The sequence below is a fragment of the Hylobates moloch genome, unplaced genomic scaffold (assembly GCF_009828535.3).
Source record: "Hylobates moloch isolate HMO894 unplaced genomic scaffold, HMol_V3 SCAFFOLD_15, whole genome shotgun sequence".
Taxonomy (NCBI): domain Eukaryota; kingdom Metazoa; phylum Chordata; class Mammalia; order Primates; family Hylobatidae; genus Hylobates; species Hylobates moloch.
The window spans coordinates 50514386-50541881 of record NW_026652290.1 but is presented as its reverse complement, the minus strand read 5'-3'; the positions used below and the strand labels follow the sequence as shown (position 1 = coordinate 50541881).

The window sequence follows — 27496 nt, the reverse complement described above, 5'->3', positions numbered from 1 at the left end:
TATATTAGATTTGGTTTTTATTGTAGAGCACACATATCAGGGCAAAGTGCTGCACACACAACTACAAATCATTTTTGGGAAAAAAGCTGTAAAAAAAATAAAACTGCAACTGCTTTAATTATGCAGTCCTGACTTGAGAAATCCACGCTGGCAAAGGAGTTCTGGCCCCTGAGAGGGGCTTCTTGATGGTGGCTGCCCCAGATTTCTGCAGCCTATGAGGTCTCAGACCCGGACCTCTGTACACAAAGCCCCCAAAGTGGTGGTATCGTGGTTGCTGGGAGGGCCTCTGCTCTTGGCAAGCCCGGGTCCTGGCCTGGCTGACAAGAAGACATTCCTAATGAATCTAGATCCACAAAACCTTGCTGCCTTCCAGGATCTGAGTGAATAGAAGCTACCAAAGACTTTACCTTTTTTTTCTTTATTATTATTTTTTGAAAGCCCCTTCACCAACTCCTATACCCTGAAGCGGAGGAGGCACCAGCCCAGTCTGCAGGCCTGAGCTCTGGCCTTGGATGCATGCTGCCGGCAGACAAGAGGGGGCAGGCGCCTTCCTAGAAGGATGACATGAGGATGAGGCCCAAGCTGGCCAATGGAGAAGGGAAGGGGAAAAAAAAGCCAGGAGACTAAAGGGGGAAAAAAAACTCCAAACAAAAGAAAACAAAAACCCTACCATACACCACAACAATTTTCCATACCCCAAATGCTAGACTTGGAAGGACACCAGTCCCTCTAGCTAGAAACAATTTCTAAAACTGACCCAACGTGGCAAATCTAACTGTTCCAAATAATCACACGCATATGCTCAAAAGGAGCAACCAGCAAAGAAGTGTGCTCTTGATAAGAGAGGTCAGGACCACTGCACTAGCCCCTCAGCAGCCCAAGGAACTGTGGACAGGGCAGGCTAGTGGGTGTGGGTGGAGGACGCCTGGGGGGCTTAACAATAGCTTTGGGATGGCAGGGGCTGGCACTGTTTAAGCCCCTTCCCAGGCAATCTGAACAACTCTGCTGCAGGAGGAAGAAAGGGTGTTTGCATGAGCTTGCAGGGTGTGGATGGCAGGTGAGAAGTGGAGAACGGCAGCCCCCATGTAGAGCCTGTGAGGCTCCAGGAGACCTCAACCAAGTGCAGACGTCAGTGGAGGAAAGGGGCGAGCAGAAGACTGAACTTTGTTTAGAACACTGCGAAGATTTACACTGAAAGCAAAATAATTTTCTTAACCAAAACATTTTGTTGCTTTTAAATAAACCCAGCCTGATACAGCCCCACTTAAAAGATGGCTGCTCTGCTCCACCACCTCTACTGGCCACTCCAGCATCAGCCTCTGTCCCCTATTGATGCCAACAGCCTTTCCATCCAGGAGGAATACCAAGAATATGAGAACCTAGGTCCTGGCCAATTCTATTCTTCAGCCTTAACAGGCAACAAAACCAAGGAAAAATATATAGAATCAAAACAAAAACAAAAACAAAAAAAAAAACCAACAAAAAAAACCCCCCAATAAACAAAAACAAAACCCTCAAAACAAAAGGAGGGGCAACTACGTAACGATGAGCCAGAGTTCCCAGGAGGGCGGCGAGCAGACTCAGTGCCGCCGCATCTTCACCTTTCGGGCAGGGCTGCCTGCTGCCTCGGAGCAGTCCTCTGAGGACTCGTAGGACTTGCGCCAGTAGTTCTCAGAGCTGAAGCTACCCCTCCGCCGGTGTGTGGGCAGCAGCACCGAGCGCCGGTTCTCTTCCTTGTCCATCTCCAGGATCCGTGGCCTGCAAGGAAAGGGAAGTAGGGCGTTATCTGAGAGGCTGGCAGGAGGGGCCTGGCTTTACCGCTGTACCTCGTCTCATCCTTGGGATGGGTCACTTCAGCTCAGTGGTCCTCAATGAAGGGTAGTCCCGGCAGAGGCCCCAGTATCGGAGGTTCTTGCCCACTAAGTGCCGGTGACCACCCCAGTCTTTGGGACATTTCCCAATTACCCTGTGGAGTCTGCCTGGCTTGGAGTCTGGTACCCTGGGACATTGCCAGGGCTGCTGGACAGAGGTCTTCCCTACCACAGCATCAAGACTGCATGGTTCTGCCATCTACCTTTACTTCCCAGCTCTACCCACTTTCTCTCCCTTGGGCCTCCCAACACCCCCTTCTCCACTTACCAACCCCATTACCCCCTGAAACCACAAACCTCTTTTGTGTCTCAGGGTTTAGTTCATACAGTATTTCCTGCCTAGAATGCTCTTCCATGTCTTCGTTATCCTTCTGGAATCAACTTAAACATTACTTCCTTGGAAACCTTCCCCAACACTTAAAATACAATTTTTTTTTTTTTTTTTTTTTTTTTTTGAGACGGAGTCTTTCTCTGTCCCCCAGGCTGGAGTGCAGTGGCGCGATCTCGGCTCACCGCAACCTCCACCTCCTGGGTTCACGCCATTCTCCTGCCTCAGCCTCCCGAGTAGCTGGGAATACAGGCGCCCGCCAACACGCCCGGCTAATTTTTTGTGTTTTTAGTAGAGACGGGGTTTCACCGTGTTAGCCAGGATGGTCTCGATCTCCTGACCTCGTGATCCGCCCGCCTCAGCCTCCCAAAGTGCTGGGATTACAGGCTTGAGCCACCGCGCCCGGCTAATTTTTTTTTTTTTTTGAGACGGAGTCTTGCTCTGTCGCATAGGCTGGAGTGCAGTGGTGCCATCTTGGCTCACTGCCAGCTCCGCCTCCCAGGTTCAGGCCATTCTCCTGCCTCAGCCTCCCGAGGAGCTGGGACTACAGGCGCCCGCCACCATGCCCAGGTAATTTTTTGTATTTTTTGGTAGAGACGGGGTTTCACCGTGTTAGCCAGGACGGTCTCAATCTCCTGACCTCGTGATCTGCCTGCCTTGGCCTCCCAAAGTGCTGGGATTACAGGCGTGAGCCACTGCGCCCGACCATTTTTTTTCCTTTAAAAAAATTATCTCCGCAAATTCCTTTTATCCAACCTTTTTTGAAATAAGTCCCTGGTTCACTATTATCCAAGTCCCAAGATTCCCTCCTGACATCTAAGTATAATTCCACAAGGGCGTCTGTCTGGGTGAGACTAAACAAGGAAGTCATGGGAAAGCCATGATATTGCCATTTGTTACAGTCTCTGCCTGACCCCTTCTCTCTGGGTGTACAGGCAGTTGGCTAGGGTTAGGTGGGAATGTCACCAATGTCACCAACCCAGAGGAACCAGACATAAGGTTTTGAAAGGGTGAGCAAGCCAAGGCTCCTAAACAGCCTACCCCAGGCTTCTCCACCCTTCTCACCCTGCAGCCAGGCCTTTGCCAGCCTTTGCTGAGGGTCCTAAGCTGAGTACCTGTGGGCAGCATCAGGGTCTGCCTTGCGGTGGGACCGCTTGGGTTTCAGAGCAGGGTCCCTGTTTCCTGACAGGCGATCTGAAGCATAGCTGGGTGGTAACACGGAGCTGCTCAGGGACTTTGTTTCCAACCGGGGTGCATCTAATCTTGTCCTGCAAAGGAAACATGCATGGGGTCACCAAAGGGCCTTCGGTGAAGGTGTGGGCACCATCAGACCAATTCTCTGGCCAGGCCAAGTGGGAGCCAGCTGGACCTGGAAGCCGGCAGTCTCTGCTCTGTACCTCACTCTCCTTGAGGTTCAACTAGAGATTGGTCTAGCTGACTTTCAAAGACCCTCCTCAAGTCCACGTTTAGGAGTAAGGAATGGGAACACTTCTGTTTGGAAACTCCCAATGACAGGCTGAGCTACCCTAGGTGCAAGATCCCAGGGCTCGCTCTCAGCTGAACGAAGCAGCCTCACCTCACTCCACTTGGACCCACAGGTTCTCTGGGGCCATCTACTTCATTTGCCAGAGGACCAATGGCCCCACTGGTGGGTCCCAACACAGGAAGGATCCCTGGTCCAGGCCTGTAGATGGGCTGGAGAGAAAGAGAGCCAGAGCTACCCCATCTTCTCACTGTACAGACAGGGATGCTGAGACTGAGTGGCAGAGCCAGGGTAGGGAACCCAGGCCCACTCCACAACCATGAGCAGTCACCTGGCAGTTTCTGCTCATTTCAGGATGCTGACAAGGTAGAGGCCAGAGGGCTTTTTGAAGGCACAGTCCCCACCAAGCAGCAGGTATAGGTATAGGATTCAAGGAATACACTGCCTAGTAAAGGGAAGGCACACAAATACAGATGAGGAAGAGGGGGATGGAGAAGCTGGGTAGAGGTAACTCAGGGCAGTGATCCAAGTCCTTTATGAAGGTGGCCCTAACTCCCACCTTCTCCTGCACTCTCTCATTGAGTGAGGCCATTAACTTGTTAACCTTTATGAAGCCTCCAGGGAGCTGGCCTGGAAAACCTCAAAGAAGCCCTCAGGCTCCTTGTGTGGTATAGAGAAGGCTTGCAAGTCAGGCAGGTGGGAGCAAAGGGCAGAAGGACCCATGTAATAGACTGGGTGGGAAGTGATAGGACACAGCTAGCAGAGACCCTGAAGGCACCTTTTCCAGGGTCTGCTAGACACAAAGTAGTAACTTAGTTCCGAAGGAACAGGGGCTGCAGTCAGAACAGGACTCTAAGGATACTAGAGGATGCTGGGGAAAAGTAAGCAGGAGGGAAATCCAAGAACTGCCTTGGGCTAGGCTGCTTGGCATCCTTGGTAACAACTGCATCTGGTCCTCAGTTTCCCCCATTCCCCATGGCTGCCTCCCCACAATCCACTGGTTGGCCTACTGTACACAGATGGGAAGGATCAGAAAGGCAGTAAGTCATGCATCCTGCAAGTCACGGGGGACAGTTTGAAGCCAAAGTGAGACTTCAAGCCTGACAGGCAAGAGTTACTCTGAACATGGGTAGGAAATCTCTCTCCTAAAGGCAGCAGGGGTATCTCCTTCCTCCCAGCTGGGAACCAATGTTCTGATGCCTCAGGCCCAAACTGGTGGGTAGGCAGGTAGGACAGGCATCCGCATCCCTTTGGGTTGGCCTTGTAGAGGGGGATGCCAGAAGGGCCCAGCTGCAGTGAGTGGCTCTCCAGTCTTAGGCTCCACTCTGGACTCCTCCAGACTCATGGATGCAGAACCTAACATCAACATGAGGAAGATCTAGTCTTGGCACTGTCACTCAGAATCCAGGCTAGTCACCATCCTTCCTCGGGTCTCAGTTTCCCCATCTGAGCAAAAGACAGAAGAAATGTGACTGGCTCTAAGGCTTCTTTGCGCTGAGGGTCTAAGGAATCGAAGGCAAGTTGCCTCCTTCAAGGCTGGGATTCTCTGGGTAGAGGTGGTACTGGGCAACTACCAGAGATGAGGATGTGAAATAGAATAGAATCATTCTTTTTTTTTTTTTTTTTTTTTAAAGAGAGATCGTGTTTTGCTCTGTCGCCCAGTCTGGAGGGCAGTGGTATGATCACAACTCACTGCAGCCTTGAACTCCTAGGCTTAAGGGATCCTCCTGCCCAAGCCTCCCAAGAAGCTAGGACTGGGCCACCATGCCCGGCTAATGTTTTGTTTTTTTTTTGGAGAGACAGGATACCACCATTTTGCCTAGGCTGGTCTCTAACTCTTCTAAGGGATCCTCCCACCTCAGCCTCCCAAAGTGTTGAGATTACAGGTATGAGCCACCAAGCCCGGCTCCAGATGAGCTTTTTATTTTTATTATTATTATTTTTTGAGACAGGGGCTCATTCTGTCACCCAGGCCGGAGTGCACTGGCAGGATCTTGGCTCATTGCAACTTCAATCGATCCTCCCACCTCAACCTCCCAAGCAGCTGAGATTATAGGTACCCGCTGCCACACTCGGCTAATTTTTATATTTTCAGTAGAGACAGCATTTCACCATGTTAGCCAGACTGGTCTCAAACACTGGGGCTCAAACGATCTGCCCATCTCAGCCTCCCAAAGTGTTAGGATTATGGGCGTGAGCCACCACGCCTGGCCCAATTACCTTTTCTATTTTTTTTTTTTTTTAGACAGTTTTACTCTTGTTGTCCAGGGTGGAGTGCAATGGCACGATATTTTTTTTTTTGAGACGGAGTCTGGCTCTGTCGCCCAGGCTGGAGTGCAGTGGCGCAATCTCGGCTCACTGCAACCTCCGCCTCCCGCGTTCAAGCGACTTTTCTGCCTCAGCCTCCCGAATAGCTGGGATTACAGGCATGCGCCCCCACGCCTAGCTACTTTTGTATTTTTAGTAGAGACAGGGTTTCTCCATGTTGGTCAGGCTGGTCTTGAACTCCCGACCTCAGGTGATCTGCCCGTCCTGACTTCCCACAGTGCTGGAATTACAGGCGTGAGCCACCAAGCCTGGCCCAATGACCTTTTCTTTACCAGGCCTCATGTCACCAAGTTGAGAGGTCCAGGTGGCAGAGATCAGACTAAATACAATGTTAGCAGTTATACTTGACTTAAAGGACTCTAAGGGCCTCATTGAAGAAAGTCCCTCCTCTGGTACCCATAAAGCTAAGACCCTATAGGTGCCAGGGAGCCCATGTTCAGGGAAGGAAGGCCCCTGTGTGCCCCAAAAGCCCCAGTGAAGCCCTAGTGGGGGCACTCTGGAGTTGTTTCTTCGGGTGAATGATGGATGGTAGGAGAAAAGCAGAGCCACCAAGATGAGAGCTCTTGACACATCCCCTAGGACTATTATAGGTACATCTCATAACAGCTGGAGAAGCTCCTGCCCTCCCCACACTTCCAAAAATTCAGTAAGCTGCAGGATGCCAGGCTAGAGCTTGACTCCAAGCCCAGTGCCCACCAGTAGCTTAACTTCAGAACATGCCCCCGTTAAAAGACAACCAACTCTCATTGTGCAGGCCAGGTCCTCGGGGTTTAGCAGAGACAGTCACAAATCTGGATTCAGGAGGCTCAGTTCTAGCAGTAAGGTCTGGACCCAGGCCTCCTCAGGTGGCAACAGGAATGAAGACCTGCCTTACAGATCAGTCAGTATTCAAAGGTCAGAGCAAAGCACCTCGGGCATGTGAGGTGGGGGTTGACCGTGATACCTAGAGCGGCCACCTACAGTGTCAGGACAAAGCAGGGACAAGGGAGGTCACAAGAAAGGATGGCTGTAGCACTAAAGTGTGAACCGAAGGGAAGGGAGGGAGTTGATCCTATCCTAGGTCCTCCAGAGAAGCTGCTGGGGTGAATTATTCTCCCTGCAGGGATTGGAGAGCAAAGCTAAATCCCAGAGCAAATCACTACCTTGAGTCACAAAGCTACTACCTACTACCCTGTGATGGCCTCTAAAGCACAGGTGGGGCCAGGCACAGTGGCTCACACCTGTAATCCCAGCACTTTGGGAGGCCAAGGTAGAAGGATTACTTAAAAGCCAGGAGTTTCAGACCAACCTGGGTAACAAAGTAAGACCTCGTCCCTATTTAAACTTTTTTTTTTTTTTTTAAAGACAATCTTGCTCTGTCTCCAGGCTGGAGTGCAGTGGCACAATCTCAGCTCACTGCACCTCCACCTCCCAGGTTCAGGCAATTCTCCTGCCTCAGCCTCACGAGTAGCTGGGACTACAGGTGCACGCCACCATGCCAGGCTAATTTTTGTATTTTTAGTAGGGACAGGGTTTCACTATGTTGGCCACGATGGTCTTGATCTCTTGACCTCGTGATCCACCTGCCTCGGCCTCCCAAAGTGCTGGGATTACAGGCGTGAGCCACCGTGCCCGGCCCTAATTTTTTTTTTTTTTTTAATTAAAAAATACAGTGCAGGTGGACCCTCCTCAGTGCAAGAGAACGCTGTGCATGCAGGTGGCAGCACCACCATTTCTGGGAAGATGGTAAACCAGACCGCACTCAGGCCACAATGACCCTGGAACGAGGGCAGTCCCCAGCCAGCTACCAACTACTCTCCAACTTCTGGCTCCACCTTTACCAGGCATCCTTGTGCTAGAAGCTTGGCTTTCCAACAAAGCGAGGCAAAGACCAGTGTTGTGGGCCTGTCCAAGCACCCTCTTTCCTATTTAGTAACCTGGATCCCTAGAGCTAAGGTCTAAGCTCCAGCACCTTTGAGAATCAGACTCCCACAAAGCTCAGGTCTGTACCTTGCTGGCTCTCCTGCAATAGTACGCACTCCCCTCACGGGACTCTCCCCACCCATCTTCCACCAGCCTCCTGCCAACATCAGGCTTCTCTCTCTCTTTTTTTTTTTTTTTTTGAGTCGGAGTCTCGCTCTGTCGCCCAGGCTGGGGTGCTGTGGCGCGATCTCGGCTCACTGCAACCTCCGCCTCCCAGGTTCGTGCCATTCTCCTGCCTCAGCCTCCGAGTAGCTGCAATGACAGGCGCCTGCCACCATGCCCGGCTGATTTTTTTTGTATTTTTAGTAGAGACGGGGTTTCACCGTGTTAGCCAGGATGGTCTCGATCTCCTGACCTCATGATCCGCCCGCCTCAGCCTCCTAAAGTGCTGGGATTACAGGCGTGAACCACCGCGCCCGGCCAATTAATTACTTTCTTTGAAACAAGGTCTCACTATCACCCAGCCTGGAGTGCACGGGTGGGATTACAGCTCACTGCAGCCTTGACCTCCTGGGCTCAAGTGATCATCCTGCCTCAGGCTCGCGAGTAGCTCGGACTACAGGTACATGCCACCACACCTGGTTTTATTTATTTATTTACTTATTTATTTATTATTTCTCCTGCCTCAGGCTCGTGAGTAGCTCGGACTACAGGTACATGCCACCACACCCGGTTTTTTAAATCAATCAATCAATCAATCAATCAATCAATCAATCAGTCAATCCATCCATCCATCCATCCATCCATCCATCCATCCATCCATCCATCATCCATCCATCCATCCATCCATCCATCCATCCATCCATCCATCCATCCATCCGAGATGGAGTCTCACTCTGCAGCCCAAGCTGGAGTGCAGTGGTGCAATCTTGGCTCACTGCAACCTCTGCCTCCCAGGCTCAAGTGATTCTCGTGCCTCAGCCTCCCAAGTAGCTGGGACCACAGATGCATGCTACCACGCCTGGCTAATTTTTTGTATTTTAGTAGAGATGGGGTTTCACCATGTTGCCCAGGGTGGTCTCAAACTCCCAAGCTCAGGCGATCCACCCACCTCGGCCTCCCAAAGTGCTGGGATTACAAGTGCGAGCCACCACACCCAGCCAGGAAGAGTTTAGAAGACCACCTAGCATTCACAAGTTTAACCACAACTGCCCAATTTACAGGTGCAGATAAGATTGCATTTGGAGAGGAGTGGCAGAGCTAGGACAGAAGCCCAAGTCTGTCACCTCCCTGGTGATCCCATTGTACCCATATTCCTTAGGCAGGCCACAGACACATCACAACAGTCAGGCTGCCAAAAGGGCAGGGTGTATGCACGTGGACACAGACTTACTGAACCAGGGAACAAATGTGAGCTAAATCTAACCACAGGAGACACAAATCATGGAGAAAGGAGCAAGACGAAGCCCTGGTCAGAGAAACCGAGAGCTAGCCACCCCTCACCCCACTGCTGAGGAACGAGGTCCAGAATGAGACCTCCACTTCCTTCCACTGCTCATCCATCCACTCAGCCTCATGTTCACATTGCTCTGCTCTCATGGAGGGTCTCCTGACTCCTCAAACTCTGTGGATCTAATGACCAAGTAAGCTATTGAGCTCCGCTTCCTACAATCTCTCACATGCAAATCCCTCACCCCACTGCTCACGTGCTTCCATGGCTCCCCAGCGCCCTTAACATTTCTCTGCACAGCGTGAAGTTTTTTCTGTCTTAGGCCAGTGTATCAAGCCCTCCACTCCTTATCTATTCTGTGTTCCAGAACAGAGTTCCTGGACTCCAAGCCTCTGTAAAGAGCATCTCTTCTGACTGAACCGTCTTTGCCCCTGAGCCTCATTCTATGCTGGCTAAGGCCCAAGCATCCTTGACTACCTTCAGGTGGCACTTATCTGGAAAGCCTTCTTTGACCAGTTCCTGTTGAGATGCTAAATGTCTGCCTTTTCCCAAAGGACAAAAGAGAGTAGGAACCCACACAAACCCCATTCCAGGCACTAGCACAGAGCCTAGCATACACCAGCTTAGGTTACCACTTGGCAAAGGGATCTCCAGCTGCATTTCCCAGCTTCAGACCACTCTGAGCTGAGTTCCACTTGACCAAAAGCAAATAAATGGGCTATATATACTGCTTTGTGCCACTTTATCTGGTTAACTGGAGAGTACCATCTCAAGAATACAAGTCTCACAGTGCAATCCTGAGGGCCTCCTCGAAACCAAGGGATTGGGTGCCCTAGTCACCAACTAAAGGCCCCAAAGACCCATAAGCCATCTCTTGAGAATCAAATGTTGACCTAAGGCCTCCTTTCCTCTTTCATTCCTCATCTACAGAAGTCCCCTATATTTCCCTGCCTCCTAGCCTTTGAGCTTACCATTTCTGCCTGGCCAGCAATTTCTAGCTCAGGGGCCAGATCTACCAAGCTCGCCTTTACCCTTCCTCCCGCAAAGCTGGATGTAATTTAAAAAAAAAACATTTTTTTTTTTTTTTGAGATGGAGTCTCACTCTGTCTCCCAGGCTGGAGTGCAATGGTGCAATCTCGGCTCACTGCAACCTCCGCCTCCCGGGTTCAAGCAGTTGTCCTGCCTCAGCCTCCCGAGCAGCTGGGATCACAGACACCTGCCACTATGCCCAGCTAATTCTTGTATTTTTAGTATTTTCATCATGTTAGTCAGGCTGGTCTTGAACTCCTGACCTCAGGTGATCCAACTGCCTCGCCTTCCTAAAGTGCTGGGATTACAGGTGTGAGCCACCACACCCGGCCTGGGTTTTTGGGTTTTTTTTTGCAGGGCTCCCAGAGAATACCCTGTGCTTTTACACCAGTGTTCACTCTGCTTTGTGTTGGAATGGCATGCAAAGTGCAAACTCATTACATGTGAAACACCAAGGGGGCACTAGATTTCCTGTGGTGCCCACCTCAAGTGCCTTGTACATAGTAGATACTTGATGTTTCCCTCAAGTCAGAAATCCCTGCTCAAAGGTCATTCCAACTAGCAAGATGACCTGAGGCAGCTCACTTCCTATCTGAGCCCCTTTCCAAACAGAGTTCACACCTTCTAGTTTCAGGGTTAATATGTGGATGCTTGGCACAGGGCAGCTAGCAAGGCCTACCAGGAGCAGAAGCACAGAGTGCACTAGTGCAGTAGCACTAGGGAATCATGGAAAAATTGGAAGACTCCCCTCACAGATGAATCATTATACCCCAGAAGTTTGTCAGCCTCTTCGTTATCTAACTAGTAATTCAGAACTTTAACCACACCTCCAGTAAGGTTAGGTCCAGCCTCCCCTTCCAGGGTTACCAATGATTACAGAGAAAAGACGTGCACGTTGGGGCAGCTTGCCCTCGGTTGGCTGGGAGACAGCAACATTCAGGGAAGTTCGGGGGTGCTGAGGCACCTCAAAGAGCTGACTAGCCTGTAGCTGCTGCCTCACCCCACTCTCTGTAGAATGCCCCCTACATACTCATAACATTCTCCCCAATCAGCACAACTCTCTACTTGCACAGCAGAGGCAAGAAAGCCCTTCTATATCTGAGCTCCAGTTTCCTAACTCAAAGTATCAATCCCAATGACACACTGGGGGAAAGGGCGGGACTTGGGGTATTCCACCGTGCAAACCACCAAGAAACCACAAGACCAAGGTTCCAGGTCTCACTCAGCCATTTACTGGCTAAGTTGTGACCCCAAACATTATAACAACAAGGGACAGTCTGAGGATTCCACTCCGGGGAGACCCTTAAAAGGTCACTTCCAGCCTCCCCGTGAGAAACAAGGGCACATGTGCATGAAGACTTGGCACCACCCATGTTCACAGAAGCTGCATTCTATCCAACCAGAAAGCATTTGGCAGCCGCCCACCCATTTCCTTCCATGAGGCCCTTAGAAAGACCTTTACAGCTCTGACTGACCTGAGCTGGTGACAGAGCTCCCAGGGTCTCCACCAGCAGCCTGTGCAATCTTTATCTGAACTTATGAGAAGGCAGGACCGGCTCTATCTCCTCTACCATAATCAGGGCCAGGCTCAACGCCCAGATTCTACCCACTGTAACACAACCTCACCAGAAGACATCAAACCAGCCAGGTACCTTCCAAGGCCACATCATACTTATCTCCGGGCAATGCCTGGGCGAAGATGCTCCCCCTTTTAAACTTGTCACAACCCGTCCTTTCCCAAGACAAGCCCATGTAGCTACTCTGGAGCTGCTCCTCACTGGCCTGAATTGTTCTCCACACTAGTTGATGCCTCCTCTGGGCTGCAGCTCACGCTAGGCCCCAGATGAACAGGGATCTCCTTACTCCTACAGAATGCAGATTTGAAAATTCACAATGGCAAGCGTATGAGCTGTGACAGTTCAAACAGGGGTGTGTGTATGTGTCTGCATGTGTGCTGAAAATGCTTTAGGTGATGCTAAAAAGCTAAAGGGCTTTTTATATGATGATTTCTGCATGTCAAAATGGTCAGTCCGAACGATGAAGAATGACTAGGTTATCTGAGGAGTTGGTTATCATGTAGGTTTATTTGGGGAGTTGGGATATGAATCAGAGGATGAACATGTTAGATGAGAAGGTATTCCCAACGGAGGCCACACTGCCACAAGAGTCCAGGCACAAATCCATGAACCATAATAGGAGCTGCAGATACTTTAGAGTTCCCCACAGCTGTGCACTTCTCCAGCTCAGCTACCTGGGGAAGCTGGGACATCCTCCCACTCTTCTCCAGGCCCCTTACACCAAAGCTCTATGCTTCTGCCCTCCAGCCCAGTCTGTGAATGGTTCCTGGGCCCACTCAAGTCAGAAAGTAGAAGTGCCTCAGTCACCCAATAACAGCCATTCCCAAGGTCAGGCCACTGGCAGGGGCCCAGCTGGCTAAAAAGCTTCCCAGGGAGCTGATTAACGGTGCAGACTCCTAGCTGTGCTGAGGAGCATCTGACTCAGCTGGACTGGGCGGCCAGGTATGGGAGTCACCATTCAATAAAAAAGTAGCAGCTAGAAGACTGACAGTCCAGCTATGGCCACTACCACCTGCACATCCAGCTAAGATTTCCCCAAAATAAGCTATTATGGGAAGATGGGAGGAACACTTGGGAAGTTACTGCTCTGGTTCTATATAACATTAGAAGTTCCTCTCCAGGTTCCTGGCCTGGGCAGGCCACCCATCCCTGGCTGCAGTTGGAGGTACCAGGTACAGCCTGAGAAGAAATGACTGTGGAGGAGAGACTGGAAGAGTGCTACACTCTGGACTCCATTGTTTCTGAATTCTTGCCTGTGCTGGTAATCACAGAAAAATAAAGTAGAAGGCAGATAAAAACCCTTCCTTTCCTCTGACAAATTCTGGGAATAGTCTTAGGCTAGAAAAGAGAGGCTGCCAACACCACCAAGTTGACCCAAGTTTCTGGAGCTCCCACGTGTTCACTGCTCTGCCTGTACCATAGGACTGTCCCACAGGTATGGATCATACCCATCTACTATAGTTAAAACAGACTAAAAGTTTTGACTTGACAAAGTGGCAAAGCCATACCAAAGAGACTTCACCACTACATTATTCTGGAGTTATGGGCCCAAAGGACCAGGATGCCAAAGTTATTGTTTACTGACTAAAGTTGATGAGCCAGAAAAAATTCCCAATGACCAAAACTGGAACAATTTGAGCATAAAATAAATTCCCAGGAGTCCATACTTATATAAAAATTATACTTATATAAATAAATGATTGAATAAATGAGGGAGAGTAGACCAATCTCCCCTGCAGAAGAATTCTAAATAATTCACCTGCATGCCCCCCTCAAGGAGATGGTGCTAACTCCCACACTCTTTAACTGAGGGCATGCATGGTGACTTCCTTCCTAAGGGTACAGTATGGACAAGGAAAAACAGTAATTTTACAGTGGAAAACCTGACAGTGCATCGGCCAGGTGATCAATATCAATACTGTTAAGTTACACTGATAGTATATATTCTTGGTATGCCGTAAAAATGGCATACACTTTACCATAAAAACATCAGACAAATTCTAATTGAGATATTTTCTATACAATACCTAACCAGTCAATATCATCAATAAGGCAGGCCAGGCACGGTGGCTCACACCTGTAATCCCAGCACTTTGGGAGGCCAAGGCAGGTGAACCACTTGAGGTTGGAAGTTAGAGACCAGCTTGGCCAACATGGGGGAAACCTCGTCTGTACAAAAAAATAAAAAAAGTTAGCTGGGTGTTGTGGCACACGCCTATAGTCTCAGCTACTCAGGAGGCTGAGACACGAAATCACTTGAACCTGGGAGGCAGAGGTTGCAGTGAGCCAAGACGGTGCCACTGCATTCCAGCCTAGGCCACAGTGAGACCCTGTATCAAAAAAAAAAAAAAAAAAAAAAAAAGGAATAAGACAAAGTCTGAGAAACTGTTACAGCCAAGAGGAGTCTAAGATGATATGTCGACTAAATGTAATGTAGGATGATCTTGGGACAGAAAAAGGACATTAGGAAAAACCTAAGGAAATCTAAATAAAGTATGGACTTTAGTCATACCAATAAAAAATTAGCAAATAGGGGAAATGGGATGCAGAGGACATGAGAACTCTGTACTATCACAATTGTCTATAAATCTAAAACTATTCTAAAAAATAAAGTTTAATAAAAGAAGGAAGGAAGAAGAAGAAAGACAGCAAGTTATACGGGTCAAGCCTAAGTTTACGTGCTTGTTTTGCTCTGCTCACTGACTTCTATGACTCTGGGCAATCACCTATCTTCTCTGGGACTCTATTCAAAAGGTAGGCTTGAACCAAGTATGGTGGCACATGCCTCTATTCCCAGCTATTGGGGAGGCTGAAGCAGGAAGAGAGTTTGAGTCCAGGACTTTGAGGATGCAGTGAGCTATGATGGCACCACTGCATTCCCGACTGAGCAAGATGGGTGGGCAGTGGGGCAGGCTTGTCTTGATCCAATGTCTGTGAGGCTATGGCTTCTTCCACTCACCCCATGTAAGAAATAAATACTGATGAAGCCAGGTTTGTTGATGTTAATTAGCACATCCCTGATTCCCTCCTCAGAGAAGAGCCACAAGCCATGATTCTGCTGAATACTACATCCTAACCTCCCATCCTTGTCTCCTCTCTTCACTCCCTGTTCCTCCCAGCAGTGAAAACCCAGGCATTTTTAAAGCAGTCTGCTAAAGGCACAGTCTAAAAATCATCACCAAGAGTACGTCTGACAAATAAGAACCAAGGAGGTGAGGAATACAGGCTAAGGGGTGGGGTGAGGTTTGGAAGAACGTTGCCCAAATCTTGTCTCAAGATTATACCTGCAAATACTGGGAGTATATGCTTTTGCTCAGTCCTAAACTCCCTAAATAGAGAACTTGATTTTCTGATAAAATGACAAAACAACCTTATCCTCACAGGATTCAAATAAAAAGAGAACAGTTCTGCTCTCCACTCTGCCATGCCACTGATACATAGGAGCTGGGTTCTAAGTGGACCCAGAGCTACATCTCCAGACAGGCCTGCAGGTGAGGCAGAAGGTCAGACATCAGGGCACTTACTTCCTGAGGATGATGACTGCTCGGCGCTCCTTGATGTCCTGAGGCCGTATGCAGTGAGTGATTTCATCAGCAGCATATCCACTGAAAAGAAACACAGAACATGTGACCATGAAGAGTAGACAGACAACCAAAGTTCCTGGGGGATATAACAGGACAGGAACATGGCCTAGGTCTTATGGCTGCTCTCTACCCATTACTTGAGAGTTTCAAGGATCTACATGGAAGGGAATATCACATTAAGCTCCAGGATGCTTTTGCCAAGAGACTATAATACTCAAGGAAAAACCTGGTATGACACAAAGGAGACCCCTTGGCCACTTAAGGCAGAGGACCGAAGCAAGACTATCCCTGAACAGGCCAGGAACCCTTTTTTAAAAGGGCACTCCAGAGAGTACGCTGCAGCTCCTCCTCATTCTCCGTCCATTTAGCAGGTAGAGAAAGCCAAGGCAGCCACTGATAGCACTGAGTCACCAGGGAGAGCTAGGACTGCCTCATTCCAAAATAGAATGTCTACATGAAGTCTCCATTTTGGGGGATCCAAAATTTTGAAGACAGTTGTGTTTGAATATTTTAAGAATTTCCGACTGGGCGTGATGGCTCATGCCTGTAACCCTAGCACTTTGGGAGGCCGAGGTGGGCGAATCACTTGAAGTCAGGAGTTCGAGACCAGCCTGGCCAACATGGCGAAACCCCGTCTCTACTAAAAATACAAAAATTAGCCAGGCATGGTGGCAGGCGCCTGTAATCCCAGCTACTCGGGAGGCTGAGGCAGGAGAATCACTTGAACCCAAGAGGCAGAGGTTGCAGTGAGCCAAGATCACGCCCACTGCACCTGGGCAACAGAGCAAGACTCCGTCCCCATCACCCACGCCCCCAGCCCCCCCAAAAAAGGATCATACTCAGATATGTTTATTTTCAACAAGTTACATGACTTTTAAAACCACTCAGAGACCAACTAATGTGGGTAGATGACTGTCCTCTTCTCAGCTAGCGTCATTCCAATTTGAAACTCTGGAAGCAAGCTCTGAGCTTCCTATATCCCTCACATGCTATCACTGGAAGCACGGCAGCCACAAGACACTTCCACTCCAAGTTACTCTACTGAGCTGCAGCAGTTCTACACACCCAGAAACTCAGCCACAGGCCTAGTAGGACAAGTATGGCTTAGTTTCCCTACCTGGCCCTGCACCACAAACCCTTCTCATGGCTGCTGATCAGCTCCCTTCTCAAAGGCTAGTTGTACAGACACAAACTTAACTATTAAAAACACTGCAGGCCTGGGAAGGACCCCTCAAGATGGCCAGGCTGGCCAAACCTCGGCTCTAATAACTGGATGAAAGAGCCAACAAGAGATAAAATGCCAGACTGCTTCAGGCTCAGCCTTAAGGAGGCACCTCTGATTTGAGCTCATGCTGGGGACAGAACAAACCTTTATTTTATTTAATTTTTTTTTTTTTTTTTTGAGACAGAGTCTCGCTCTGTCACCCAGGTTGGAGTGCAGTGGCACAATCTCGGCTCACTGCAACCTCTGCCTACCGAGTTCAAGCGATTCTCCTGCCTCAGCCTCCCGAGTAGCTGGGACTACAGGTGCGCCCCACCACGCCTGTCTAATATTTGTTATCTTCAGTAGAGATGGGGTTTCACTATGTTGGTCAGGCTGGTCTTGAACTCCTGACCTCGTGATCCGCCAGCCTCGGCCTCCCAAAGTGCTGGGATCACAGGTGTGAGCCACCGCGCCCGGCCCAAACCTTTATTTTATAGATTCCACTTTCTCCCTCAAGCTGCTCCTAGACAAGAATTTTGTAAAATTTTCTCCATGAACACCAGTCCCATAAGAGACAGTAGACAGGATGGGCACAATGGCTCACGCCTGTAATCCCAGCACTTTGGGAGGCCGAGGTGGGCATGTTGCCTGAGGTTAGGAATTCGTGACCAGTCTGGCCAACGTGGTGAAATCCCGTCTCTACAAAAATACAAAAATAAGTCAGGCATGATGGCAGGTGCCTGTAATTCCAGCTACCATGGAGGCTGACGCAGGAGAATTGCTAAACCTGGGAGGTGGAGGTTGCCATGAGCCGAGATAGTGCCACTGCACTCCCGCCTGGGTGACAGAGTGAGACTCCGTCTCAAAAAAAGAAAAAGAGAGACAGTGGACAAATGTTCACAGTGAAATCAATTTGTAAAATACTGATTAGAGTTTCAAAAAGCATTAATATATTTAAAGCACATGAGAATTACTACAGCAAAAGAACCCACTGACTTTGTTTGAGCACTGACAAAAGAACCTTCTCTCAAATAATACCTATTAATACCCATCAGCCCACAATGAGAAGTATCACACAAGAATCAGGGAGTTGGAGACCTGGGTTCAAATGTGACCTTTGTTAAATCACATGCTGAACCTAAAAACCTGTACAGTTTCTTCATCTGTAATAAGGAGAACGTAGGTTCTTGGGTATTCATTTTGTTATGGTTTATGATTTAGCTATTCTTTTGCTGCTACTAAGATTACAAGATTTTACAAAGGGGGACAGGACCTCCTCCCTTCCAGGCAGAACAACAGCATTATATGACTACATGGCTGACACTCCTGGAAAGGGGTGGTGAGAGGCCTACCTGCAGGGGTATTGCGAGAATTAAGTCAGATAATGCAGGGTGCCTGACACCCTACAATCTTTACTAAGCACTCTGACAAAAGTCAGAGGGCGCTGGACTATCCTGGGGCAAGCCAGAGTCCTGGATTCAGCGTCTGCCAAAGATACATGGTCTCGGCTCCCCCTGCAGGGATCTGCCAGTAGTGGGGGCCTCCTGGGTCCCATATCCAGAGCTAGGAACTCTAGTGCTCATCCCATGCTTTTATCATTCCACACTGGGGGAATGGGGGTCTAGACTACAAGACTGTCCCACAGTAGGACACACAGGACTTTCCCAAAGAGCTGTCAAAGGTCTCAAAGGCACTTTTTTTTTTTTTTTTTTTTTTTAAGACAGAGTCTCACTCTGTTGCCCAGGCTGGAGTGCAGTGGCACGATCTTGGCTCGCTGTAACCTCCACCTCCCAGGTTCAAGCGATTCTCCTGCCTCAGACCCCCAAGTAACCGGGACTACAGGTGTGCACACCACACCCAGCTAATTTCTGTATGTTTAGTGAAGACTGTTTCCCCATGTTGGCCAGGCTGGTCTCGATCTCCTGACCACACACCTCGGCCTCCCAAAGTGCTGGGATTACAAGCGTGAGCCACTATGCTCGGCCCCAGAGGCACATTCCTAAGTCCTGAATCTGCAGTACTGGCTATAGGCAACCTTCCCTGCCATTGACAAGTGTTATCAATCTGTTTGACTTGGCTATATGCATAACCAAGGGCCCTGACTTCCCATCTCCAACAAGGAACCACTTTTCTTAATGCAGCTCTGGAGCAAATCCAGACGTTTGTCAAAGCTTGACTGCCCGCATGCTCCCTGACCCCATCCCCCAAAGGGCTCTAGAACAAACAATAAGCCATGTCAGGTTCCTGCCACGGAGCCCAGGCCTTGGAAGAACTAGTGTGGAGGTAGGGCTGCACAGGACCACAAAAATGACTTTGGCATTGACCCAACCTGGAAGGCTCATTAATACTGGTCTTCTAGAACTTCCTAGGAGCTATGACACAGCCCACTGACCCCTTCCTCAGAATATCCGGCTGCTCTGGCAACATGAGCTCAAAGTCCTGATTAAGGGAAGCTCTCCTGGCCAATCTCACAAAGTGTTGAGCAGAGACCACAGGGCATTATTTACTATTAAGGAACCTACTTGCTACAAGATAAATTGTCTGAAAGTCTCAGTCGGCCAGCTTGCAACTTAGTATGCCCTTGGGTCCAGCTCTACTGCTGGCATGAAAAGTTCCAAGACCTCCTGCTTTTTTGTTTTCACAGAGAAAGAAGAGGAGGAAATAACCTTATGCCGTCTGGCTTGCCTGCTCCCTGCCTGGGCTGAGCCCCCAGCCCCAGCCCCAGCCCCAGCAGCACTGACCAGTATGTTGCAAATGTCACCCACTAGTCCTATACCTCAGTGACTCTCGAAGGAGCTGACATGTCTATCTCCTCTTCTGGCGGCCTTTCCCTGACTCCCCAGGCTGGGTTCCCCCCACATTGCTCAACCACACCCTCTCATGCCTCTTTGCTATTCCATCTGGCCTTGTGGAAGTTGTGTCTTCAAGACAAAGCTCTTCAAAGACCCTACTCATTTCTGCACAGTGGACACTAAATGAAATGTGTGTTGAGCTGAACTATTCTACCACTTAGAACCTGTTTCTGCCTCTGCAAAACAAAGATCACAGCAAGCCCCTCCTCAGAAGATTAGGTGCAAATTAAACGAGGTGTCTGAAATTTTTTTTTTTTTTTTTTTTTTTGTGACAGAGTCTCACTCCGTTGCCTAGGCTGGAATGCAGTGGCACAATCTTGGCTCACTGCAACCTTTACCTCCTGGGTTCAAGCAATTCTCTGCCTCAGCCTCCCGAGTAGCTGGGATTACAGGCACCCGCCACCATGCCCGGCTAATTTTTGTATTTTTAGTAGAGATGGGGTTTCATCATCTTGGCCATTCTTGTCTTGAATTCCTGACCTCACGTGATCCACCCGCCTTGGCCTCCCAAAGTGCTGGGATTACAGGCATGAGCCACCGCACCCGGCCCTGAAAAACTCTTTAAAGGGACTATGCAGGACTGTACATCTCTCCTCTAGGGGACAGTCTTGGAAACTGAGTTGTTATGACACATTTCCAAGATGGCCACCATTTTCCATCTACTCCATGCCCTGCCTAGGCCAGGATGAACCAGAGATGGAGGGACTGGCCAAGATCCCAGCCTGGTGACTGTCTCTCTCCGGCTATGGCTGCCTGCCTTACTGACAGACCCACAGGACCAAGAAGGTCAGGCTTTTGGGGGCAGCAGACCAGCCACCTGGACCCAGGGGCAGGATTGTGAGCTCAGGCTCAATTATTTACCAGACCCAAACCTCCAAGACGACATATAGCCTAACTTTATAAGAAGTCCTGGGGCTTTCTGAATCCAGAGTGAAGGTCAACCTGCCAAGTCCCAATTCTGTACACACCAAGATAGACAGTACTAAACACAGAAGGTAGCCCATCTCCTGAGACACTTTTAGCTAAATTTCAAGCATTCAGTAGATGACAAAGATTCAACTTTCTATAACAACTCTATAGCATCATTAGACTGGTTTTGCAGATGAGGAAAACTGAGGCCTCAAAAAGATTAATTTGCCCGAAGTCAAAGAGTTAAAATGGTGGTGCTGTAACTCCAATCAAGTCTGCCGTCAAACTTTCTGGATTTTGTTGTGGAGGCAGTATGAAGAAAAGCCCATCTGTGTTTCCTGATAACAAGCCTGTCCAGGGGGCCTTGCTGGCCTCACCAAAGGGCACATGCACACCCACTAGGTCCATGAAAGAGATTTGCAAAGATGAACCTATATCCCCCAGAGAGCTAGCACTGTATCAGTGAAGGCTATCCACCAACTGGCCAGCCAGCTCTGAATTTTCTTTTTCTTTTTCGAGACGGAGTCTCGCTCTGTCGCCCAAGCTGCCAGGCTGGAGTTTAGTGGCATGATCTCGGCTCACTGCAAGCTCCGCCTCCCCGGTTCATGCCATTCTGCCGCCTCAGCATCCCAAGTAGCGGGCACTACAGGCGCTTGCCACCACACCCAGCTAATTTTTTGTATTTTTAGTAGAGACAGGGTTTCACTGTGCTAGCCAGGATGGTCTCGATGTCCTGACCTCGTGATCTGCCCGCCTTGGCCTCCCAAAGTGCTGGGATTACAGGTGTGAGCCACCGAGCCCGGCCTTGAATTTTTTTTTTTTTTTTTGAGATGGAGTCTCACTCTACTGCACAGGCTGGAGTGCAAGGGCTCGATCTCGGCTCACTGCAACCTCCACATCCCAGGTTCAAGCGATTCTCCTGCCTCAGCCTCCTGAGTAGCTGGGATTAGAGGTGCACACTACCACGCCCGGCTAATTTTTGCATTTTTAGTAGAGATGGGGTTTTACCATGTTGGCCAGGTTGGTCTCAAACTCCTGACCTCATGATCCGTCCACCTTGGCCTCCCAAAGTGCTGGGATTACAGGCGTGAGCCACTGAGCCTGGCCAGCTCTGAAATTTTTATGGCCTATTTATTCTCTGCTTGCTCTGAGCTTCTTGATTAACACCATGGTTCCCTGTTAGCTTCCTTTCTTTTACTGCCCTCTGCCTTGTCAGGCTTTGGCAGCAGCAAGGGCAGCCAACGCCCCTGGCCCAGAGCTCCTCCTGACTGTGCACAGCCCTGACTTCATCCTGTGGTTCCTCCCCCTCCAGTGGAATCAGAAGAGTCCACACAAGAGATGTGGCCCAGGACCTATCTGCCCTACTTTCCCAACTATTTTAAGCCAGAAAGCTAAATTTTGCTTTCAACCAGCTGAACAAGATCAGACTATCCCAGAACTGACAGGGGTGCCCACTCCACCCAACACCAACTGTTAGCTGGAAGAGTCACAGGCTGGGCTCACCAATGCATGACCAGTGCCTGGGTGATACACAGTCATTTCCAGACGGCTGGCCTAGGCCTGGGTCTCTGGGCATGTGGCCACCACACCACGGACCATGTAGCAGTGATTAAAGATAGCAGCAAGTAAGCAATTAGCCTTGAAGTAATTATTCTAATTAGTCCAATCGGAGTCTGTTTTAATCTGCCCCATGCAGCCAACAGGGAATAGGAGAATGAATGACAGATAAAGTGATATGAAGATAAAAAATATTTCCCTAAAGAACAGCCTTAAGAGGGGATCCACCCAAGCCTAACATGGGAAGGTTACAAAAAACAACTGACAACTAGGTTTGGAAAGGAGTTTGAAGCACTTCCAGAAGATTCTGTGAGGCCTTGCTCTAAATGACCAGGTTTAGACACTGCTCAGTCAATGTTTGTGACGCACCAACATCCATGCTGATCACTATTAAATATAAAATTGTATTCTTGCCATGCGGTCTTGGAGGAGTACAGACACCATTGCCACCATCACCAACTGAAGTCTGACTAAGATGCCTACTACTAGAATCCCTCCCCATCTGCACCGCACCACTGTTTTCACCAGCCCCTCCCTTCCAATCTGCAGCTTTAACTGCTCATCACCTCTGGGCTAAGATCTGTACCAGGACAAGAGAAAGCACCACTTCTTACCAGTTTATATGCAGGATTTGATGAGGGGCACTACTAATAGGCAGGTGTTCACCCACCTGCATACCAGGTAAGCTAAGTTAGCAGATGCAAGAAGATTTAATTAGTGAAATGGTCCAGACCCTACAGCAGTGACTCTCAACTAAGGATTCTGTACTTCCCCTGCCTCGGCATTTGGCAGTGTCTGGACACTTTCTGGTTGTCATAAAAAACACTATTGGCACCTAGAAGACAGAAGCCAGGAATGCTGCTAAACAGTCTACAATGCACGAACAGCCCCAACAATGAAGCATTATCGAGCCCTGAATAACAATAGCACTGTTGAGAAGCCCTGATCTAGAGTTCACCAGAGCATCCGCAACCACAGTCTCTACTAATGAACTCCACCTGCCTCCCATCAACATCTACCCCCTCTTACCTATGGCTACTCCTGCTACTGCAGGCAAAGACACTGCTGTTGTGTCTTTCTCCACCTTTCTCTGCTTGGCTCATTCCTAGTCACTTTTCACATTCCAGTTCATTTCCTCCCCTAAACTTCCAACACTCCAAAGTGGAAAAGATGTCCCCCTTCAGTGTGCTTCTGAAGTTACCTTCTTGGGCTATAACTTACCCTCCTGTCTGAGGCCTCCATGGGGCTTGAACTACATGAAGGGAAACTGTCATGTTTCGGGCTCCACCAAATCCCTAGTTCCTTCCCCAGTGAGAGAGCACGGGATCACTGAGTGGTTGTATATGAAAGCAAGCACCCATTTAAGTACCTACCCCATGCCAGGCCCTATCTTAGACAACAAATCACCACATTTAATTCTAATAGGCTTCGGAAGTTGGCATCATCCCCACTTACAGATGGGAAAGCCAGCTCAGAGAACGCCTACAAGATCCCAAAGCAAATGAGAGAAAAGCTGGATTCAAAGCCTGGGGCAGCACTTTTCAGGACATGGCTGAGCCTCCCACACTAACTCCACAGCCAAGTCTGAATCCAGAAAGGGTTGACAGGGACTGGGAAAGCTTTAGGACTTTACTATTCTGAGGAAAAGATGAAGAGAATTTTCCTGATGATGCAATCCTGTTGCTGATCACTAACAGACCTGCGTACTAAGAACTCGAAACTTCTGTTCTTAAATACAGGGTGGACATGTGTTAAGGAGAGGAGCAGTTCCAAAACCAAAAAAATGCCTTGTGATCCCCTCATTAAGCACCAGACCACTACTAGACCTCCTGACAACCACCCTGAGGGCCAATGACTACGCAGAAAATTAATAGCCCACTAAGAGACCAAATGGTCCTTATGTGAGGTAATTTTAGTACTGAGAACCCGTCAATGGGGTCAGACTCCAACCTGCCTTACACAGCGAGCACCCTGGGAGAGTGTGTCCTGGAAATCCCATCTTAAAGCATTTTGCCAAGACATCCATCTAGGAGCGCCATGGACATCTGAGAAACTCAGAAGCCCATGATAAGAAGGCACCTGACAGGCAGGCTGTCCTCTAAGTTTCAGATGCCTAAGGAGCCAAAGTATCGCTTCTGCTACTACTGACTTCCCAGACTTTCCCATCAGGAGGTCCTGGACATCACAAGGCTCTGCTGCCATCCCCAACATGGAAGCAGCCTCAGCTGTTCGACTCAAATGAAACAGATGACCTGCTCTCATAATATGAAGAGGGCTCCAGGGACCCTGCTTCTTCTCATGACTTTGGCCCTACTGACTCACTTCAGAACCTGGGCTGCTCACGACAAAAGCCCAGTGTGTCCTCATCTTGTATTTGGTGGTGGTCAACCATGCTGCTCTGAGAACAGCTGCGGTCTAGACCTAAGAGGTTTTGGGGATTACTGAATTACATTACTAGGTTTACCTTCCTCAGGACTGGAAGGAGGCAGCTTCCAAATAAATTTTCACTTCACGTAAACAACAAAGGTGTTCCCACTGGCAATCTCCTCTGGGGGCCAGGGCACTGAGCTAATTCTCAGCAGGATCTGGGAGCCGAATATAGGCCAAAAGCCTAAGTTCTGCTGCTCACGCAACTCTAAGGCCAGTGAAGAGACCAGCTGTATTCTGTTGTATTCAGTCCTGACTACAGGTAACACGTTCTTACAAAGAACTGATGGGCTCTTCCGCAGCCAGGAGGGAATAATTTTAAGAGTGTGCTGCTCTGTATTCCTGGCCCAACCACTAATCTGTTCAACTCCAGGGAAGTCACTCCCCCTCCTGGGAATGGAGGATGTGCTTCAATTAAATAATCTCTGGGGCCTTTGCCTGTGACTACTTTCTCTGTTAAGGAATCCAAAAATGGCAGAACAAGAAAGACTTTAAGTTCAAAAAACATTTTTAAAGCATAGATTTGTAAATGGAAGGCCAGAACGGAAAACTGAAAAATCACAAAGGGACTTATGCTAAGAAATGGGTGGTGGGGAAAAAAAAAATCAAAGGGAACAGCCTTCTGAAAAGATGGCTTTCGATGAATTCTCAGTCAAGTCAGTGATCCCGTCAAACCTGCCTTCGGGGACAGGATTTCCACATCGGTTCCCTATTTTCTTGTTATAGGTATCTTAAACACAGAACCCTTCTCTCGCTCCCTACAACCTACAAACAGAAGAACTGGTCAGAACTGTAAAAAACGCGGACTCCTACGGGCTGCTGCTTTCTGGGGCAGGGTGGGTAGCTAAGGCAGCAGGCGCAGGGCCGCCCCCTCCACCCGGGTGGGTTACCTGAGCACAGTCACGCTTCCCCTGCGCACCGGCAGGGAAAGCACTGGTTCCGACACCCGAATAGGCTTGAACTGGAACTTGCAGCCGAAGCACAGCGCAGAGTCGCTAAAGAAGGACACGGACACGATGGGGCGCTCGAAGATGTGGATGGGGTCCACGTGAGACACGATGCAGCCGCCGGGCTGGTAGTCGTTGATGACGGCGCTGTTGACGAAGCCCTCGGGGATGACGCGGTGCTCCACCAGCTTTTGGATCACCAGCTGGTGCACCCACTCGGGGATCTCGTCCACGTCGCCCGGCGGGTAGAGGCGCTCCTGGCCGGGCCCGCGCTTCTGCAGCTGGGCGCCGTAAGTGTAGCCTTCGCCGAAGAAGTACTTGTTGCGCAGTGGGGCCCGGTCCACCGTATGCTCGTTGTACAGGCCCTTCTCAGCGCGGGACACCACCTCGTCAATGCGGGCCTCGATCTTGGCGCACTCGTCCTGGCTGAAGAGGCGCATCTGGCGGATACCGCTCTTCACCTTGCGCGCCTCCTCCTCCTTCTGCAGCTGCTGCTCCTCATAGTCGCTGCGCTCGGGGTCCGAGTCCTCCTGATACTTGCGCTTGGCCCCGGACACAGGGTAAGGTTCGGCGGCAGCGGCGGCTGCGGCTGCGGCGGCTACCGCGGCTGCGGCAGCTGCGGCGGCCTCCCGGCTGCCCGCCTTATAGTTGTCCCGGGACGTCATGGACTTGAGCTTCTCACGCAGGTCCGTGTAGCCGCTGGCGGCCGCCATGGCCCCCGCGACGCTGCTCTAGGGTCCTCCGGGGCGGGCGGGGCAGCCGGGCATGGCTCTAAGGGGACGCGCCCCGAGGCCCCCGGAGGGAGGGGGGTCCTTAGCGCCGAACCCCCATGCGTGAATGGGGGACCCGGCGGGGGGCGTCGAGGGTCCGGGCGTGGTGTAGGGCCTCAGGAGCGGCGGGTCATGCAATGGTGGCGACAACGGGGCTTCTTCCTCCTCCACCTTCTCCACGTCCCGCGGGGCAGGGGCGCCGGCAGCGCCTCATGCCGCGGAGGGCTGCTGCGGAGACGCGGCTCGACTCGCGACCAGACCCTTGGACGCCCGGCCCGGCCCGCACTTTAAAGCTCTCCTCACGACGTCACGGGCAGCCAGCCCAACGTCCGCCAGCAAGCCGCTCCTTAGCGGGCTCCTCACCGCGCACGCGCAGTGCTGCCGGCCACCGCGGCTCCGCGCGCTACGGGCATGCGCGTGCGTGCAGGCCGGGTCGGCAGAGGCGCCGGCGCAAGCGCAGACAGGGACCGCTCGCCGTCCGCCGCCCCTCCCCCACTCTCTGAGGGGCTTCAAGGGAACGCTCTCAAATAGCAACCTGTTTTCACGCCGCGCCGCCTCCAGGACCGAAGGGCTCCCTCTACAGGGGTGCGCTCATACTGTCAACAGTGTCGCCATGCCGCGTCACGACATCGTCCGAATACCCGCAGACGCCTCAACCCCAGCGCGCAATCACCAGGGAACCGCCACAACCTAGGCCGCTCCGTTACCTCCCCCTTTGGCGCTTCCACTTCTTTAATTGGGCCGTGGGCCACGCGCCGGGCAGGCCCTGACTGGAGTTTCCGGAAGTCGGTTGGTAATCATGCGTGTCAATCAGGCAGTCTCCTTGGCTACTGCGTCCGTCACTTAATTAGCGGCTGGACGAGCAGCGAGGACCCCTAAAGGAAAAATGGGTGGCTAAATAAGTGCCTGAATGGAGACTCCCCCTGAGGAAAGCCCTTAGGATGCCTAAGGAAACTTCTGAAACCGGCGAAAACTTCTCAAAGTGCGGGACCGGCAGCACCCGGCCCCAGCTCTGAACCCAGATAGGAACGTCCGGCTGCGTTGTCGGGGTACAAACCAGCCTGCCGCGGCTGCCGCCGCCGCCCAGAGCGGACGTTTCACGAGTCACGTCCCGGTGACGGCGAGCGCGGGGGCGCGCTGCGGTTGGCGTCGAGCCTCCTTGGTGCTGGAGATGGGCGTGGAGGCACCTCCTATGGGGACGGTGGAAGAAAACTCCAGGAAACGAACGGGCGCAAGGCTAAGGCTAAGCTATAGATAATGCCTACAGTCAATTCAAAA

The 27496-nt window shown here is 50.4% G+C and overlaps 1 protein-coding gene across 1 annotated transcript; it reads right to left on the bottom strand.

Moving 5' to 3' along the window:
- ALKBH5 (alkB homolog 5, RNA demethylase) lies at positions 1 to 27338 on the bottom strand. Its single transcript, XM_032178188.2, has 4 exons — positions 25392 to 27338; positions 15493 to 15573; positions 3315 to 3467; positions 1 to 1758 (listed from the first exon to the last, which is right to left on the bottom strand). The coding sequence occupies exons 1-4, from the start codon at positions 26159 to 26161 to the stop codon at positions 1581 to 1583; spliced, it is 1182 nt and encodes a 393-aa protein (XP_032034079.1). The 5' UTR covers positions 26162 to 27338; the 3' UTR covers positions 1 to 1580.
- Positions 27339 to 27496: the final 158 nt, after the last annotated feature.

Excerpts from the sequence above, each read along its gene's own strand:
- ALKBH5 (XM_032178188.2), bottom strand. The coding sequence starts at position 26,161 with ATGGCGGCCGCCAGCGGCTACACGGACCTGCGTGAGAAGCTCAAGTCC. Across the intron at positions 15,574-25,391 it reads GGAAGCGTGACTGTGCTCAG|TGGATATGCTGCTGATGAAA; the intron begins GTAACCCACCCG and ends GTTTCTTTTCAG. Across the intron at positions 3,468-15,492 it reads GCAGTCATCATCCTCAGGAA|GACAAGATTAGATGCACCCC; the intron begins GTAAGTGCCCTG and ends TTTCCTTTGCAG.